We start from the raw sequence: 18,626 nt of genomic DNA, 5'->3' as shown, positions 1-18,626 counted from the left end.
ATATATATATATATATATATAAACTACCGCAGTACTATTACGAATTTACGAGTCCAATTAAACTCTCACGGTCCAATAAGATTTGATATTGTTAATAAATGATATTGTAATAACTATTTTAGTTCTGCTCATAAATGTGTTTTAACTCCGGAAAACATTTTAGCGCACGATATGCATAATCAGAATATACATGAATTCACACAATAAATATGTATGTGAACGTTAAGATGTGCTTCGACTAAATATGCAGTTCTTGTTATTTAAAATTTAATTTATCCACACATATCGGTCTAATCGTTTCATATTAAATGAATAAACTTTATAACGTAAAATTTGTACAAAGAACTGAATTACGAAATTTTTGTATTCATCGGATACTGCACTACCTTAATCAATCCCTTGTGTATATAATCGTAACTATATACGATATATAATATATAGTATAAAAATGATATATATAATAGTTTCAATTTGGGATTACGTATATAAATTTTTGAGCGATATTTGCTGATATAAGAATTAATGTTTTTTTTTACAATGAATACAGGCAGTAACAGCGCGTATTGCTAAAATTAAATTAAAAGCTGAACCCGCGCTGCATTTGCTAGACGCCTGCAAATTGTTACGAACGGAAAAAGACAAAGAACGCAATCTAATATCGCAGAAGGAGCAAGAGGAAGACACTATTTCTGATTTACAAGTATATCTTTTATGAAAAAATACAAGTTTTTGTAAAAATTTAACTTACATTTTTAAATGTTTTTATTTTCTTAATCTTACTATATCCAGAATTCCCTTCAACGAGTCGAACGTGAATTATACAGTTTAAAACGCAACAGTACCGGACTCACACCACAAATATTAATCCAACATCTGACAGGGGAAGTAACAGTACAATCTGCAATTGTAAAAGAAAAGCTTCCATCTGAGTTAAACGCAAAGAAGAATCGGTTAAGAGCTTTATCAATAGTTAAGGAATATTCTTATTTAGGTGCGGATAAAATTACGACTATGAGAAATAATTTAGATGTGATATCAAAGGCTATACAAGATTTAGTAGAATCCAAAGTAAGTATGAATGAAATTATAACATGTCTGAATAAGAGAAATGATTTATTTGTAATAATATATTGTGCGGCAATATATTATTACAAATTATTTATTTCTCATAAATATATTATTTTTTTAAGATGCTTTAAGCATCAAGATTATTAAAATTGCTTGTTAATTTAATTTGTGATGTTATCATTTTAGCTCTGTTAAGATTATGATTCAAAATTAAAAATTAAATTCGGCGCGCAGAATTTAATATGTATATTTATGATCTGTTTTTTCTGTTTCTGCACTAGATTGCACTAGTATTATCTTTCAACAAATATCAAACATATACCTGTCTTACTTTAAGTTTCAAAAGTACATTACTTCAGCAACAGAAAACAGACCATTAATTAATTTACAATAAATTATTCCTAAGCACTAAAAATTCAGCTTGATCGTTTAAAGCTTTTGTTTCTTATAGTTTCTGTGTATTTTTACATTACAGTCTTAAAAAGTTTTTCTCATTTAATATTTTTAGATATCTAAAAATGATATCGATAAAGTGGGACCGTTCAGACAACAAGCTGCTGCTGTTGGAAATATGAAACGAAATGCCCTTGAACGTTTAGAAAAAATAGAAAGTTCCTTAGAGGAATTACAATCAAGATTAAAAGAGAAACAAGATTATTCAAAAATTTTATTGGAGACGTCAATTCCTAGAGCAGAAGAATTAAAAAGATATATCAATCGTTTAAAAACTAAAAGTTCATTGTATAAGCGTTGCAAAGCAGAGAAAGCTGGGCTGAAAGCAGAAAGTGGTGTGCTTCAACGAACAGTAACTATTTTAGACGAACAGGTATTGGAACATGCAATCTTTAGATCTCCTTAAGCTACAAGTAAATTGATATAATAAATATGTATATGCGATTTGTATTATAATTTCAGATAATTCATTCTTATTCAGTGAATATCACACCTAAAGTAATAATTCCAGAAAATTATACACTAGATAACGCTTTAGCGACAAATACTCAATTATCTCATTCGATATTGGCTCTGCGAACCAATCTTGCTCCGGTCATAAAAGGTATAATAACAACATTCCTTTTATAAAATTAAATAATGTTTATTTACCTAGCTAATGCTAAATATTCATAGAAAGTTCGATTTATATTCCTAACGTGCCGAATATTCCAAAACAATAAAAAAATCGTCACAGATTGTCCAAATGTCGACGAATGTTCTAAATATTGTATGAATATACTCCTTGTATATGTATATCATGAAACTCACTTGCAAGCGAGCAGTACATACATATCTCTGTCGACAGAGGAGAGCATTTACTTTTAAATAAGAATCACCTGGGAGAAAATATAAGGAGCGCAGCATTTCGCCTATGAAGGTGTGAAGTGAGCCCCAAAATTGGGCTACAATTAAAGTGAAAGTACCTAAAATGTATTTTTTATGGTAAAATTTTAAGTTTGAAAATTTAGAAATGATTGGACCTTTTTTCTGTAAATTTCTGAAAAAATTAAAATTTTACGAAATATATATAAAACATTCTCGAAATATGTGTGTGTGTGTGTGTGTAACGATATATAAATTGAATTTTTAACCGATATTTGACTGTTGCTTTTACATTCTGTAAACATTTTGGAATACTCTTGAAACATTTTTTTGGGACTTTAGAAATCTTTTATGAATATTTCAGGATATTTAGCGTTAGCTGAGTACTGTCTGAGTATTGCCTCTGATGATATCTTATTGCATTCAGAAGTTTCCATAAAATCAAGCTATTTGAACTTTATAAGAAAAGATCAAATTAAATATAAGAAAATATAAATATAAGAAATGCTATACTTTACTCATATTCACATAGTCATATCATTATTTAAATAATTTTTTTATTTAAATAATTTTTTATTCGTTAACTATCTTAATCATTTTGATTGTTTTATATTAAATTTACAATTAGATCCACATTATTATTTATGACATTATTTACTTAAATATAACTAAAAAATAAAAATATATAAAATATAAAGTGGGAGTCTATGTTACCATCTTTTTGTCTAATTATATCTTATCCGTATATCATTACAGATATGAAATCGTTACGGCAAACAGCACGCGAGACTGATGAGAGATATCGAAAAGCATGTAAAAGTCATAACACAGTAGAAATGAGTATAAAAAATACGACGAGTGATTTATTGTTGGAAACAAAACGTTTAAAGGAAAAATTATCACAGGTAATTATAGGTAAAATTTACATTAAGGCAACCAACTTTTTAAAAAGCGAAAGGAGGACTTTAAAAAATTCAATATTAATCGTCATAATTAAATTTATTAGATAAATATTTTTTTATAATTGTTAATAAATACATGAACGATATTATACTATTATATTTGTAAATAATTGATAACATTTAATGTATAACATCACATAAGATCACAACAAAAATTATATTAAATTACAAAATCATATTTTATTTCTTAAAATTATATATTCTTCTACTGAATATATTTCATAAATAAAATTTGGGTTTTTTAATAAAAAATTACGTTGAAAATTATATATTACTAAAATTATACATTATTATAATATTTTCATGCTTAAAAGAGGGATAATTCATAATCATGATTTCAATTTGAGACATATTTTGGGACACGTTATAAAGTGATAGAGTCCAAATTTTGGACTGAATGGTCACCTTGCGTTACACATAAAGAACATGCATATATATATTATTTGTTGACTCTTGCTATTACAACTTTATACGTTTCACATTTAGAACCATCCAGTAAGATGACAAAAAACTTAGAAATAACTCTTGCGTATATATACCTACATATATACTATATATATATGTACTCAAAATAATCATCAAAAAAATGAACATCGACTACCATAGTATTGATAGAGGGGGTGGTTTGTGGCCGGAAACGGAGAATATTTCGGAGAATAAACAGGGTACTACTGTAATAAAGTACAAAGAAATTGTATTAATGAAAAATAATAACAAATATATTCTATAAATCTCCGAGACTCGTTCATACACTTTTGTCAGAATTATAGTTTCAATAAAAGTATTGAAGCGGCATTACACCTCTTTCCTTGTTAAATTCTCAATAGTGCGACAATAGATAAAGAAATTTTTTTTAGCAGTCCGAGCTTATGTCATAAAAGAGCGATTTTTATTATTTATATTTATTATTATACCAGCACCGTGGCAAACAGCACGCGATCATGAGCTTGAATTTTGTACAAAATTTTTAGATTTGACAGATATCCATTTATCTGCATTACTCCGTAAAAAATCAGTCAGATTGAAATATCAATTACATTTCAAAAGTAGAGGTTTCAAATTTTCAAATGTCTTTGACTTTTTTCTACGATGATTTATCATGGAGTTACGGTGTTCTGAATACCTATTGCGCAATATTGAGCGTGTTTGGAAGTGTTTCCTATTTTTTATTGAATAGTAAAATATCAGTTATAATAAAAAAATTTTCAGGATATTCACACCATGTTTGTCATTTCAATATAAAATTTTGGCCGTATATATTGCCGGAAACCGGGTACTAGCCGGATATTCGATGCATTCCTATTTGCTAGTTTTGAAAAAGACTATTGCACACTATATTTACCGCGTATAAGTTTCATTAGTCCTTTTGATTTTATTCTTTGCAACTTTTGCGAGTTTTCACTAGCATGAAATCATAGTAAAAGCATTTAAATTAATGAAGCTGAGTGGAGATGACCTATATGCGCGAGAAAGAGAGAGAGAATTATTTTTAAGTTTTGCTTATTTCATTGAGAATAATCCTAAGTGCGATTGAAATGTAAGTTGTAACAGCAAATCAAATATAATTTTTACATACAAAATATCTAAATTTTTTGGATTTTCGCACATCAGACGCTGCATCATCTTTTATTTGCCAAACTTTTGTCAATGTGTCAAAATAATATTGTGTCTTGTAGGATACTAAAGATAAGAAACAATTGCAACAAAAAATTACGAAAATAAAACTTATTGAAGAACAACTACGTAATGAAGCCGAAGTGAGTATATGAAGTTTCTGATATAATCTTTATCATTCTACTTAATATATTTAGAGCGATATTTTTTTTTAGACCAACAACAATTTAAATAATGTTGGACAAACATTCAAACGAGAGTTACAAAATATGATTATGGTAGAGGAAGAAACTTTACGAAATTTGAACAAGGAACAAGAAAAGATAAAAGAGTACATTGTACAGTACGAGAATAGAACGCAACAATGGAATACTATTATATCGTAAGTACCATTCTATGCATATATGTATACGTTCAACATATAATTGGTTTAGCAAATACATACTATACAGCTTCATAGCACACACACATGTAATAAAAATCTATAAAATTTTAAATAGAATTATTAATTTTATACATTTTTTCCATTATTTTATTTTAATTATAAAATTCTAAATTTCTTAAATAATTCTATATTTTACAGTTTTTAAGATGCTGTTTATTTCTGTAGTCTTTTGACAGTTTTCACATACTTAAGATAATTTTAATACATTTATCAATAGCTTTGATTTTGATATATTTTTATAAATATGTAATTTCACTTCAAAAGTTTAATAAAATGTTATTATTATTCTTGTTGTTAGTTTAGGAAAACTTAATCATCGCATTGGAAAATTAAACTAAAAATATCTGATAACATTAATAAAATTTCTTAATATTTTTGCTTTTTTATTCAATATTTATTCAGATTTATATATATTATACAATTTTTTAAATATTGTTCAAAATTAGATTTGAATCTGTACATAACATCTTATAAAATGTTCTTAATTTTTCATAAATGTTAATAAAAGTAAAATACTTTTACGTTTCAGAATATTTTCTTGTAAAATTCATTGTGCAGAAGAAAGTAAACAGACAGATGGCATAGTTGTACGAAAAGGAGGTACTGAAACTCTTGTATTGCAATAAAATTAATACCTATACATTTAACATTTATTACGTATATCTTTAAACAAATGCTAAATATATTTATAATTTATTATTTTAATAAATATTTTAAATGTAAAAGAAAATATATGCAACACACTAAAAGTATATACAATGTGTGTATTATAAACTGGAAATAAACAATCTATATATTTGCACATATTTATTTATATGTACTTCTTTATTACAATTCTTGCGAACTATATAAGATTTTTTAAATGATTAACCAAATTTAATTCATAATTAAGAGCTGATATCATTGTTTTGTCATGACCGTTTAAGTGGCAACTTACGTCAAAGTCTGCGATAGTCGTATTACTAGGATGAAAATCGTGAATTCGAATGGCCGGAATAATATCAAAATTTTGATTAGTGAATGTTACGTCCGAGGGTGCGAAAAGGTGCGAGTGTACGGTGAACGCGGGGTGGGATCGCGTGATGTGAAAGGAGAGTTAGGAAAATAGAGATTCCGGAATTTTGTAACGAGTAATTAAATTGTTAGAAAGGTTCGATCACACATATATATATGAAAATAAGATAGAACAGTCGTCAACTTTAACGCTTATCTTGGTTCGGGGAACAGAGTGGCACTTTTTTTTGCTAGATTCATTCATTTCGTGCAAAAACGCATCGAATGAGTCTATTCTTGTCAAAATTTAAAGTGAGCTGGGTATTCTACCTTGCCCATGTTATATTGTCAATATGCGTTGTTTAATATGCGAAGTTTGTAATAACGAGATAGGAGAACCGTAACTAGAGCATCATTCAATAAAAAAAAAATGAGAATTTGGTATAGTGATTATAAGAAATACAGTCGTATACTTATGTTAAAGACTATTTTTCTAAATTAATTGAACATCAAAAAATATATTTTTAAATTTATATGAATAATGTAGTCTATTAGACGTTTTACAAAAATTCAAATTTATTTATGTATAATAAGGATTATTTATATTGTTTAACATTGATAATGATCTTAATTATAGGTCGAAACGTTTGTAATTATTTGTACGTAAATTATTAGATCAATAACATTTTTTATATATATATTGCAACATCAATATGTATTATCAATATGTACTAATGAGCTATTTAGTTTGTTACAGGTTTTATTTAAGAATTTATATATATGTACATATATATACATATTTACATATACTATATCTTATATACTAATACAAATATTAAATACATAGCAAATGTTGTATGATTTAGACTGTTTTCGTATATTCCTTTTTTCTTTTTTCTTTCTTTTAAAAATACGGGCGGCTCTTTGTGCCAATGCAATCACAGGTGCATGGGGATTTCCGCTTGGTAACGATGGAAGAACTGATGCATCCACGACATACAGATTTCTCATGTTGTAAACTCTATAATAGATACAAACGTAAGTATATATGATTAGATACAGAGTGTGTGAGATACCGAATGTATATCTTACAATGTATTATACATAAGTATCAACATAATAGTTATATACAATTTGTTAAACACTTCCAGCAGTTGGCAAAAGGATTAAAAGGTGAATATTTATCTGTTTCATGCAGGCTACACAACATATGTGTTGTAGTGTAACCCGCATATGGTAAAAAATTTTTTTAAATTGTTTTTAATTTAAAAAGACAAGATGTCATCTTGAATTTTTAAATAGTACCATACAATTTTTTTCATAATATTATAGAGGTTTTCAAAACGAATTCAACATACTATCATCACTTTTATTAATGTTTTACTGATTTTATACATAAACACACATATGTACATAAATATCTATTAATAAAAAAAGATTATGTAAACAAATTTTGATTTTTAACAGATTAATCCATGGACGATTATCCAGCCCATAATGCACGAATAATTTAAAATTATCTTTAGGATATTTTTTGAAATGGTGTCATAAGTACATATGGACCAGTCCGATGGCCGGTGCATTCTTCGGATTTATCTCCGATAGATTTTTTTAATGAGAAATTTGAAATCTTGTATATTAAACATCAATTAATATGGAGCAAATTTCCAAAATGCATTTTGTCAAAAATTTCATTTTTTGAATCAAAGATGGCATAGTGTTCATGTTGAGAGACTCATATTTTAAGCTACTCTACGTCTACAGTGTTATAAAAGCATTTCTACACTATCAATTTATGTGTTAAAAAAATTATGACTTGTTTATAAACATGTATATTCTACTTTTTAATAGAATATTATCTTATGTGTAGCTCCATTTTAACGTAATCTAACTCACAAATACTATCGACACAATATTTGTTTATAGAGCTTGCTAACATTATCGTGCTATTGGCACGATATCGAATTCTATGAACAGCGTTGGTAGCGTTTGCATTTATAGTGTCTCTCCGGACCGAATTCACCTATAATCCGCATGAAACAAATAAATATATGTATACCTTTCAACTTTTCTTTTTAACTGTCGGACAATGTCTAAAAAATCATATGGACCGTTACATTGAACACCCTACATATAAAAGATATAAAAATTAAAACTTTTTAAAATCAAAACATCGTAAAAATTATAAGAAGAATCCTTATTTTCTTTATCTTTGTTTATCAAAGTATATAACGTATAATACTATTATCATAACTTCTTATATTCTCATTGAACCAATTTCTCATTGGTTGTGTTTCTCACATCTACGGTCCTATAAGATTTAGTATTTAAATCTTCTTATATTGAATTGATATTGATTTTTTATCTTTCTTTAACTATAATATAACTTGATAATTACTTAAATGCTGTATCCACAACATCGCCAATGCGACATGTACCAACTGGATGGTAAGACGTGAGTGTTAAATGTTTTATGTAACATTTCCAATACTTCCTAGTATCAAATACATGGTTCTCGCAACCGGGAAATGACTTTTTATTAAAAGATGCACCATGGACTCTCATAACAGTCGTGTTCAAGAGTTTCTTTATAAAATACAAACCTAAAATACTCATGCTTTATGTAATATAAATATTGTTTTACGGATGTTTAATACATAGTCTTATAATGCATCATCTACATTTTAGTTACCTTCTATGAGAGTGTCGACATCATCCTCATTTGATAAATATTTTGGATCAATCAGCGGTTTATCAAAAGAATTACTGCTTTTCAATCGTAATTCTCCACTACTTTTAGGATGTAATAAGACAGGCGCAATGGTTACTGTGTTTTGATGTGAAAATTGAGCAAAATATTTATTATAGACCTAAAAGAAAACTTTTTGAAAATTACAAGCTTTTCTCCTTCACACGCACGCACGCACGCACGCACGCACGCACGCACGCACGCACACACACACACATATACACACACAGAAAAATGCACGTATGTGTGATGAATGTGTGAACTCTCTTTCTATTTGTAATTTATAATTCATAATGTGTTTATTTTTATTTAACTATATACTTTTTATACCTTATCAGAAATTCCCATTGTTTTCTTGAGTATTAAACCATTATCTTTTGATACTCCTAAAGGTAATACCATTAATTGTAAATCTGGTACTATGGATTTATTTGCATGTAAAGGGCTATGAAAAGTTCCTAATACTTCTATTCCAGATAATGTCCATGGTCCTAATTAAATATAAATTAATAATCATCATAATGATATTTATTAATTATTATACGATAGGTATACAAGATATTTTATTTCAAATGTAATGGATCAAATATCTCGGGAAATATGAAAGAAAAAAAGTTTTAATTGAAAGTTGTACAGTCCGAAAAGATGTAAATATTGTTAAAATTAATTTTCGAAAAAAAATTTCACAAGGTCTGGGGGTACCATTTTTTAAAATAGAATTTTGATTTTTTTTTAACATAATATATTTCCTCTGATTATTCCGCATAAAAGCATTAAGGTAAAACTATCAAAAAATCAATAGTTTATGAGATATATTTTGTACTTTATATTAGACATTTTGACATAAAATATTAAATATCTCATAAACGTAAACTATTAATTTTTTTACTATTACCTTAAACGGAATAATGAGATGAATCAATTGATGTAAAGAAAACATAGTTTCTCATTTAAAAAATTATCCATTTTGTTTATACTATATTCATTTTGAAGCGCGCGCAGCTATATTTTCTTTATACATCAATTATTTCATCTCATTATTCTGTTTATGGTACGATTTTAAAATAATAATAGTTCCAAAGACATTTAATATATTTCACGTCAAAATGCCAATATAAAGTATAAAATATCATGTAAACTATTAATTTAGCAATATAGCTTTACCTTAATATTATAATAGTAAACAATTTTCACTAAAATATTTTTCTATACCTTTCATATTTAGCAAAATGTTCGATTTATAATTTGAAATAAAACCATTGTTTGAAATTATTGTTTTATCCTTATATACTATTGTTTTATACTTATTTTTTTATACTTTTATACTTATGTTTTATACTTATTATTTTATACTGTTGTTTTATATTCATTCGCCGTTATATATCTATTAGTTACTCACTAATACAAAAACAAAAAATAGTGCTCTTTTGAGGTAAATACGACAAGTGCATTTGCATGCATAGCTTTATACGTATTAATATATTGTTTTACCCTTCCCAAAAAGGAAGTAATTGATGGCTGACATAGGATTAAAGATATCCGAAAGATTCAATCCAAGACTGGCATTAAGCACAATCAAGTCAAGACCAGTTAATACATGATCCATTAAAGTTTGACCAACTGGTAGATTATTGATTACATTAATCTAAATAACACAATAATTATTTGATTAATGGAAAAGATAATATACACATTTATCTTGTTTTTAAAAATTATTAAATTAGTTATAAATACTATATAGAGTATTAACACACACGCACACACGTACGCATACGCACGAGCGCACCCACATACACACACAAAAGGTGTGTATGTGCGCGCACGCATATATATATATGTAGACCCATATTTTTTATACTTATTTCGATGTTTAGGGAGTGAAACACCCCCTCAAAAATAATGAATTTTATCGTTTTTTTTATAGATATCTTTTAAACTATGAGGTATATTGAAAAATGTTTAACAAAAATTGCATAGTTTTTTATGCTCTGTATAACGGCATAAGACACGTTGCAAAAATAAATTTTGCAACAAATTGTTATAAATTATTTAAAATTAATTATAGAGAAACTTTAATTACACTAATCGATTGTACGAAAAAAATTAGTAAATTACTAATTAAAGAAGCATATGTAATTTTTTCTTAAATTTTTCTTTGTTTATGCAAAAAAAAGTAAATTCAAGAAGCGCCAATACGGTCAAAGTTAGATATTAAACTAATACGTATACATATTCTTTAAATTAATTTATTTCAGAATTATAATTGTGTACTGTTACTATCGGACTTTCAACACAATTCATATCTGAAATATTAATAATCCTACCAAATTTAATCTTAAAAAATTATTTTTTTAACACAACACTAAAAATATGTTATACACACCAATTTTATTTTAAATTTATCCAAGATCATTATGATCATCACATAGTCAGAACACTTATTATTATATTTGTTCTCCCCTTGTTCAAGAAAAATTTCGATTGTTACGTGCCCTTCATTAATGAATATTTTTGTTTAAAAAACTATAATAAACTTATTGTGAAAAATATTACCTCGGCCGGGAGTTGAACCCGGATCTCTTGCATTCTGTGCGAGTGTCCTAAGCCTTTAGACTACCGACGCAAATTAATCTTAATTTAATTTTTTGTATGATAAAGTGCCACAAAAATTTAGCACTTCAAATTTTCAAATTTTTTTTAGTTATAAATCAATGGAGCTATTTTTAAAACCTATAGAAATATTACGGGTACCAATGGAATTTATATCAAAACTGGTGCCGAGCAATAATAATTAAAGTATAAGGTCTTTTATATTAAACGAGCAAATATTAGAACGAGAAAATATTAGAAATAATATTTTAATATAACGTTTCGAGTTTTATTACTTACATTAGTTCTTTTCAGCTATATATGACTTCAAAAAACCTAGTTTTTTACATCCTAATAATATATCAATGATTATAAATCTAATCATTCTTTCTGATACAATTGAGGTGCCAAAAAATGAGGTGCCAACTTCACTCACACTAAACATAGTTTCTTATAGTTTAGTTAATAATATAATTGAAGATTACTTACACCGATTTCCTCCAAATGCTTTTTAGGGCCAATTCCAGATAACATTAATAATTTTGGACTCTCAATTGCGCCAGCACTTAAAATAACTCCTTTCTTTGCTGTTGCTGTATATTTGTTACCAAATCTAACAAATTCAATTCCCTCAGCTTTATCGAAGTTCACTAATATCTTCAATAGTATAATTAAGTAGAACAATACCTATTTATTACATACTAAACATGATTCAAATTAACTTACTTTAGTGACATGTGTATGAGTAAGTATAGTCAAAATTTTGGGATTAGGTTTTTGATATAATATCTTGTCTGTACTCCATCGTCTACCATTTTCCATCATTAATTGAGCTTTCATAAAACCTAGCAACAAATATTGTAAATATACAAACATAACATGCAATTGAAGTTATATGTAGAAATTAAATACCTATGTCCAACTGTAAATTTATGTTGCTTATATTATGATTTAATTCCTTTATTGCATCCAAAATTACATCAGCAAAGTCAGTGGTCCACTTTAAATCACTAATACTTATTGACTCAGCATTCTTTGCAACTGATTCTATAATGTTCATATATGTAAAAAAAATCGAAGTATATATAAATATACTTCTTTTTCTCCTAAATTTATTTTAAGATAAATTACTATATAATTTTTTACCGGCAAAATCTGGAAACCATTTTTCATAGTCCAACCGATGTCCTAATACATAAGCCATAAAATTTAAACGGCTTGTACCTCCAAGAATTTTACCTCTAGGCCATCTGCTTTGCTGTTAAAAAGATCTTTATAATAATGTATACATCAAATGTATACATATATTTATGGGTCTATTAATATTAATATTTACGTTATTAACTAAGCCTTTGCATGCATGTTCTTGAGGAACAGTGACGTATTGCCAATCATAAACAGTATTCTGAATCATCGGTGTCAAGAGTGGTATGTCAAGAAAAAATGGGGCAGTACCACCTGCTTCTAACAATAATACGCTATGTTTATCCTCTGCTAGATGCGCTGCCAAAATTGTACCAGCGCTACCGGCACCAACTAGAATTTGCAGATAAATGTAAAAAGTTTGGTTTAAAAGGAAGATAATTATATACTTTAACCAAAGAGTACTTAAAAATCAATAAACTTAGGCTTATCTGTTTTTTTTTGCATAAAACAAAAGAATTTAGTAGAAATAAGTGTTGGTTGCTCCGCCCTACGAACCGAGATATTAAGAGGAGATCCAGGTATGTATTGGGTTGCAAGAAAAGTTCTGTGGTAATTTATTAACTCAAAATTGTATATTGTACATTTAAAAAATATCGATTATACCATCCGATATAGCAAAGTTTCAACTTTAAGAATCTGATTTTTTTATTGCATAAGTAATTAAAATCAATATGTTTTCCTTTACTTATTAATTTGCGAATGTAACTCAGGAACAACAAATCGTAGGAACATTTTTCAAAAACAAATTTCTAGGAAAAGCTTTAAGATTTCACGTTAGTCAAAAATTTTCGTAAATTCTTTTTTATACATGACAGACTCATAAAGTAAGAAAAAAATTTTCCTTTTTTGAACTTGTAGTTTTCTGTATGTAAAAATGACCAAATTCACATGAATTAAGAATCTTTTGAAAGTAGAGATTTTAAGGTTTAAAATCTTTTTAAAATATTTTTTAAATTTAAATTTATTCATTTTTGACGAAGATATCGTATATATAGTTTTGAGCTAACAAAAATCACATAGAACTTTTCTTTTAACCCAATATCTCATCGAATTTTAAAAAATTTGATATTAAAAAAAATATAGAGTTTGACGTTGTAAAGAGTGTAACATTTAGATGTCAATGAGCTGAAGGATTAAAATAAAAGTAATTAAAATTTTGCACGAAATAAACGAATCTGACAAAAAAGTGTCGCTCTGCTCCGTGGACCAAGGTATTAATCATTAAAATATTTAAAGTTAACGACTATTCAGGTTAAGAAATCTGTCACATGGATGGTATAAAGGACATCAGAAGATGTAAGGCTAGAATAAGTATTTTCTGCTTTAATATTACACAAATTCTCCACTTTAAAAATAAATTCTCTGCTTTAAAAACACATTGAACATTTTTTTCATAATTTTTGTTTTTACAGCAGAGAATTTATTTTGGTTAAGTATTTGTCTGATTTAAAAACAAATTTCTTCTTTTGTATTTTTAAAGCAGAAAACTTGTTTTTAAAGCAGAAAATTTATGTTTATAAAACAGAATTTATGTAATTCTCTATGCCATCAATGTGACAGATTTCCTAATCAAAATATCTGTCAACTTTAACGATTAATATTCTCTGTTCGCGGAGCAAATAAGCTTAATTTTATTGATTATTGAAAAAATATAAACTTATTTTTTAATAAATTATTGAATTATTTTTATTTAAATGTATTTACATTTAATATTTGAAAACGATTGTACTAAGGAGCCATGAATAAGTTTGTCGATAAAATATCTAGATTGACTTATCACTTTTCTTTTATTTTAATTAAATATATTTACCAATAATATAATCATATTGTTGCATATCTTGAATATCGTTGAAGAACCATTGAAAACATATATCCAATATATATTCTAAATGAATATAAAAAAGAAACAACATCATCAATGTATTGATAAGAATGAACAGTAACAATTTCATAAAAATAAACATTTTATAAATTTTTTATTTTTCGCAATTCACTATTATTTATGAGATATACTTTTCTATTGTAAATTTTAGTCTTTATTAGGTACCACAGTTCAACGCAATCTCTTTTTCTTTTCATACATTTCCAATGTAATCGCAATACCGGCTTTTTTGACACGTAGACTGATTACTCCAGAGTTCTAGATATCAGAGAAGTGCAACCGGCTTAAGTCAGTATCGCAAAACTACTAAGGAAAGTACTAAAAATGGCGTCGTGCAGACGAACTATGAAATCCACCAATCGTCTATTAGTCAGCCATTTTTAGTACCAATGAATGAATGTCATGATTGGCTGACAGTCACGCTAATCAAGACGCGTAACATCGGTTGCGCTTCTCTGATATCTGACTCTAGATTACTCGAACCAACTCTCAAGTTGGAAACATAAGGCTGGGTCCACAACCTCGCTTTAAGAGGCCCTAAGCCGTAAGAAATTGACCAATCCCAGAAAATTATTTTTCTCGCATTCAACTATGATTGGTCAATTTCTTAGGATCTCTAAAGCGAGATTGTGGTGGGTTGTGGACCCAGCCTAAAGTCTAATCTACAATGACCGTAAACCGTAAAAATTGACCAATCGTAATCGATTATTCTCCTCATATTCGATTAAGATTGGTCAATTTTTATGGCTTACGGTCATTATAGAATAGGCGTAATGTGCCTATGATGAGCAACAAGGATAAATGATGCATCATGCGTGAATTCGTGAAACGGAACCTCCAGAAAGAACCAATCGCTCGGTGAATAGATTGCATTTCGGAACAAATTAAAAAGGAAATGTTGCAACCAGCCTTTTAGTTGCTAATTGTATAGAGCTTACTGATCAGAATACATCAACCACTATCGCACACACGATTCATAGATAGGTGATTATCTAAATAATGTAGTAGTCAGTAATTGGCCATATTCTTATTATTTCAAAAATCACTAAATAAAAATTTACAAATAATTTTTTACTAATTTTTTCGAAATTCTTGCAGAGTATTTTGAATTGCAAATTTTAGAGCACCTCTTGTTTGCGTAGGAAGTGGATATGTGTACACAATATAATGATAAAGAGTGATGCTATTTTTCATGACAAACTTCTTTAAAAGTAATCTTAGTTTTTCAGATTACAAAAAAGATATTGAGTATTTTACATTGAATATTTACTTACAATTTTATATGTACCTATATACATATATAAAAAAACACATACAAGATTACTTTTCAAAATAATGCGTTTTTTTCTTGTTATTGAATTATTAAGAATTTTGTACCTGTCTTATATTTTAAATAACCTATAGTTATAAGTCACTTATCCTATGAATTAACATGTAATTCTATGTATACATAATGTGTAAATATATAAATGTATGTATATATATGCATATGTATATCTATTTTAATTATATAAATAATTATGAAAATTATAATCAATGATACCAAAATATTAATGTGCACGTAATTATATAATAAGGAATAACAATGTAAAGGAATAATATAAAGGAATAACAAAATGAAACAATTAAGTCAGCTTATTTCTTTTGTGTAACTTAAAAAACTAAAAGTCTAATTTTAACGGCAACTAATTATAAATTAATTGTTATCAATGATAAGTCCATCTTTTTCTGTTATCATATCGAAAGTGGTCATTAGAACGATAATTATTATCTCGATTATAATATCCTCTTTCATCTCGATAATGATCATTATGATTTCGTTCTCTACTTCTCCCGTTATCTTTCTCCCTCTCTGTATCTCTGTTTCTGTCTCTATTTCTATCTTTTTCTTGATTTCTATCCCTGTCTCTCTCCTGTTTTCTATTTCTCTGGTAAGGATGATTTCTTCTTCTATCATCATTGCCAAAGTTCACATCTAACTGCTTTGGATACGATGGGGCATCTTGTGAAATATTTATACCAAATATTGCATTGCTGCCACTAGTTTGTGGTAGATAATTTCCTAAGATCATCTGCTGACCCAGTTCTAACATATGATTCATATTGCGAACAGGATTTGAAGATTGTTCTGATTGTTGTGATTCTGTATTATTCCTTAGTTTCATATTAAGAGTACGATTATACAGCATTGTACCATCAAATAGGTGCAAAGCATATTCCACAGAATCCATGTGTTTATATGTGATAAATCCATATGTTCTTGGCTTGCCATCACGATCTTTGGGAATAGTTATTTTTTGTACAGGACCTCCCTAACATAATACAAAAATTGATACTGACAATGAGTCTAGAATATATTATTTATTTGATAGTTTGATGTATTTTCTATGTACGTGTGCTATTGAAAGTGTATAGAAAATAAATCTTTTTAATCTTATGTAGAAATAAACGTATTAATATGTCCAAAATAATTTGGAAATTACCTTTTAAGTAAAACAAAACGATTTTTTTTTACAAAAAGATTGGTTTGAAATAGCCTCAAAGACGATTCCAAGTCAAAACATTTAATTAATTATACTTTGTTTATTAATATGTCTATATATATGTATATATATTATATAAATTGTATTTTATTCATATAAATATTATAAGACAAATTTTTACCCTGTGTTGAGAGAGACTCACATTAGCTTCTTTTGAGTTTCTTATTTCGTTGAATTTTATTGGTAAAGTTAACAAATAAAAAAGTACAATTTTTATAAATCAGACTTTAGAAAACCAATCAACAATGTTTAACAGAAATTAATCTAGTATCTTAAGGAGACATTACTGAACATATATTATTTTATTAAAAATTATTTAAATTTATGGAGGAATCTCCTTTTTTTTATTACTGTCTGCAAACATATACTGTATAGATATTTTTAGAAGATATCAAATATTTATGCCTTTAAGCAAGTAATTGTTCAATAAGTAATTGTCAATGATTTGTTAGTAGAACTGTATTGAAAAATTATAGTAGATTCTATTAATTGTATCTGTTTAAGCCTATATCTAGCTGATATATCTCGTAGACATAATACATTGTTCCACTTTATATCAATGATTTAATATTCTCTCTCATACCAAATAGTAACTTTCTATTAAATTAATTTCAGCAATGTATGTAAATATATTTAGGATATGTATAATTAACCATCTTGATGTACATTGTAGGATAGTATATTTTTTTAAACACATTGCTGAAATTAAGATAATTTAATAGAAAGTTCATTTGGTACGAGTAATTCAACGATCGATGTAAACTAAGGCAAAGAGCAAGAAAACTTCAAATATACAGTTAAACGTTAGTTTGATTTTTATTGTGCAGATAAATTTAACTATGTTTTTGTGGATATTTTACTGATAACATTGCATATCACAAAACCTGCATTACTTAATGACTATTCTGACAAAATTTATAATAAATATTGCAATGTCTTTGACAAACTGGCTACATAAAGTTTACATATGAGACAGAAATATAAATTGTTCTCTGCAGATATCTATTATATAGATGTATTATGTATTAATTGTATGATATATTAGTTATATACTAACTTGTAAGAATAACTCGTAGAGAATATCCTCTGTGACTTTTTCACTTAGATTCCCACAATAAATTGTACGTGCATCTTCGTCCATTTTTAGCAAATTGTTTTGTATTTTTTTTATCTTTATGACAATCTCCTTATAAAAGAGTCAGTATCGCTTAATCTTTACTTTTCTTTTCTATTTTTCTATAGAAATCTTTAAGAATTA

General features: G+C 27.2%; 3 protein-coding genes across 3 annotated transcripts in view; 1 reads left to right on the top strand and 2 right to left on the bottom strand.

The window, feature by feature from the left end:
* Positions 1-6,049, top strand: part of LOC108777382 (intraflagellar transport protein 81 homolog) — a 9,180-nt gene extending 3,131 nt beyond the window's left edge. Inside the window, exons 6-13 of the mRNA XM_018544250.1 lie at positions 548-700; positions 790-1,068; positions 1,577-1,894; positions 1,984-2,125; positions 3,142-3,290; positions 5,024-5,104; positions 5,177-5,343; positions 5,936-6,049. Coding sequence (XP_018399752.1) covers positions 548-700; positions 790-1,068; positions 1,577-1,894; positions 1,984-2,125; positions 3,142-3,290; positions 5,024-5,104; positions 5,177-5,343; positions 5,936-6,032 — 1,386 coding nt within the window. The 3' untranslated portion in view covers positions 6,033-6,049. The remainder of the gene's footprint in view (positions 1-547; positions 701-789; positions 1,069-1,576; positions 1,895-1,983; positions 2,126-3,141; positions 3,291-5,023; positions 5,105-5,176; positions 5,344-5,935) is intronic.
* An 828-nt stretch (positions 6,050-6,877) lies between these two features.
* On the bottom strand, positions 6,878-14,859 carry LOC108777281 (glucose dehydrogenase [FAD, quinone]). The gene is given in 12 exon segments (XM_018544120.1): positions 6,878-6,892; positions 7,216-7,420; positions 8,798-9,002; positions 9,092-9,269; positions 9,479-9,639; positions 10,640-10,793; positions 12,227-12,394; positions 12,464-12,582; positions 12,650-12,784; positions 12,884-12,995; positions 13,074-13,273; positions 14,754-14,859. Coding segments are annotated over 12 exon segments (1,758 nt in total).
* Positions 14,860-16,531: 1,672 nt separating this feature from the next.
* On the bottom strand, positions 16,532-18,626 carry LOC108777400 (RNA-binding protein 7). Its single transcript, XM_018544272.1, has 2 exons — positions 18,426-18,626; positions 16,532-17,137 (listed from the first exon to the last, which is right to left on the bottom strand). The coding sequence occupies exons 1-2, from the start codon at positions 18,507-18,509 to the stop codon at positions 16,532-16,534; spliced, it is 690 nt and encodes a 229-aa protein (XP_018399774.1). The 5' UTR covers positions 18,510-18,626.

Source organism: Cyphomyrmex costatus, unplaced genomic scaffold (assembly GCF_001594065.2).
Source record: "Cyphomyrmex costatus isolate MS0001 unplaced genomic scaffold, Ccosl1.0 scaffold43, whole genome shotgun sequence".
NCBI lineage: Eukaryota > Metazoa > Arthropoda > Insecta > Hymenoptera > Formicidae > Cyphomyrmex > Cyphomyrmex costatus.
Note: the sequence above shows the minus strand (reverse complement) of the source record. Positions and strands in the feature narration are given on the sequence as shown.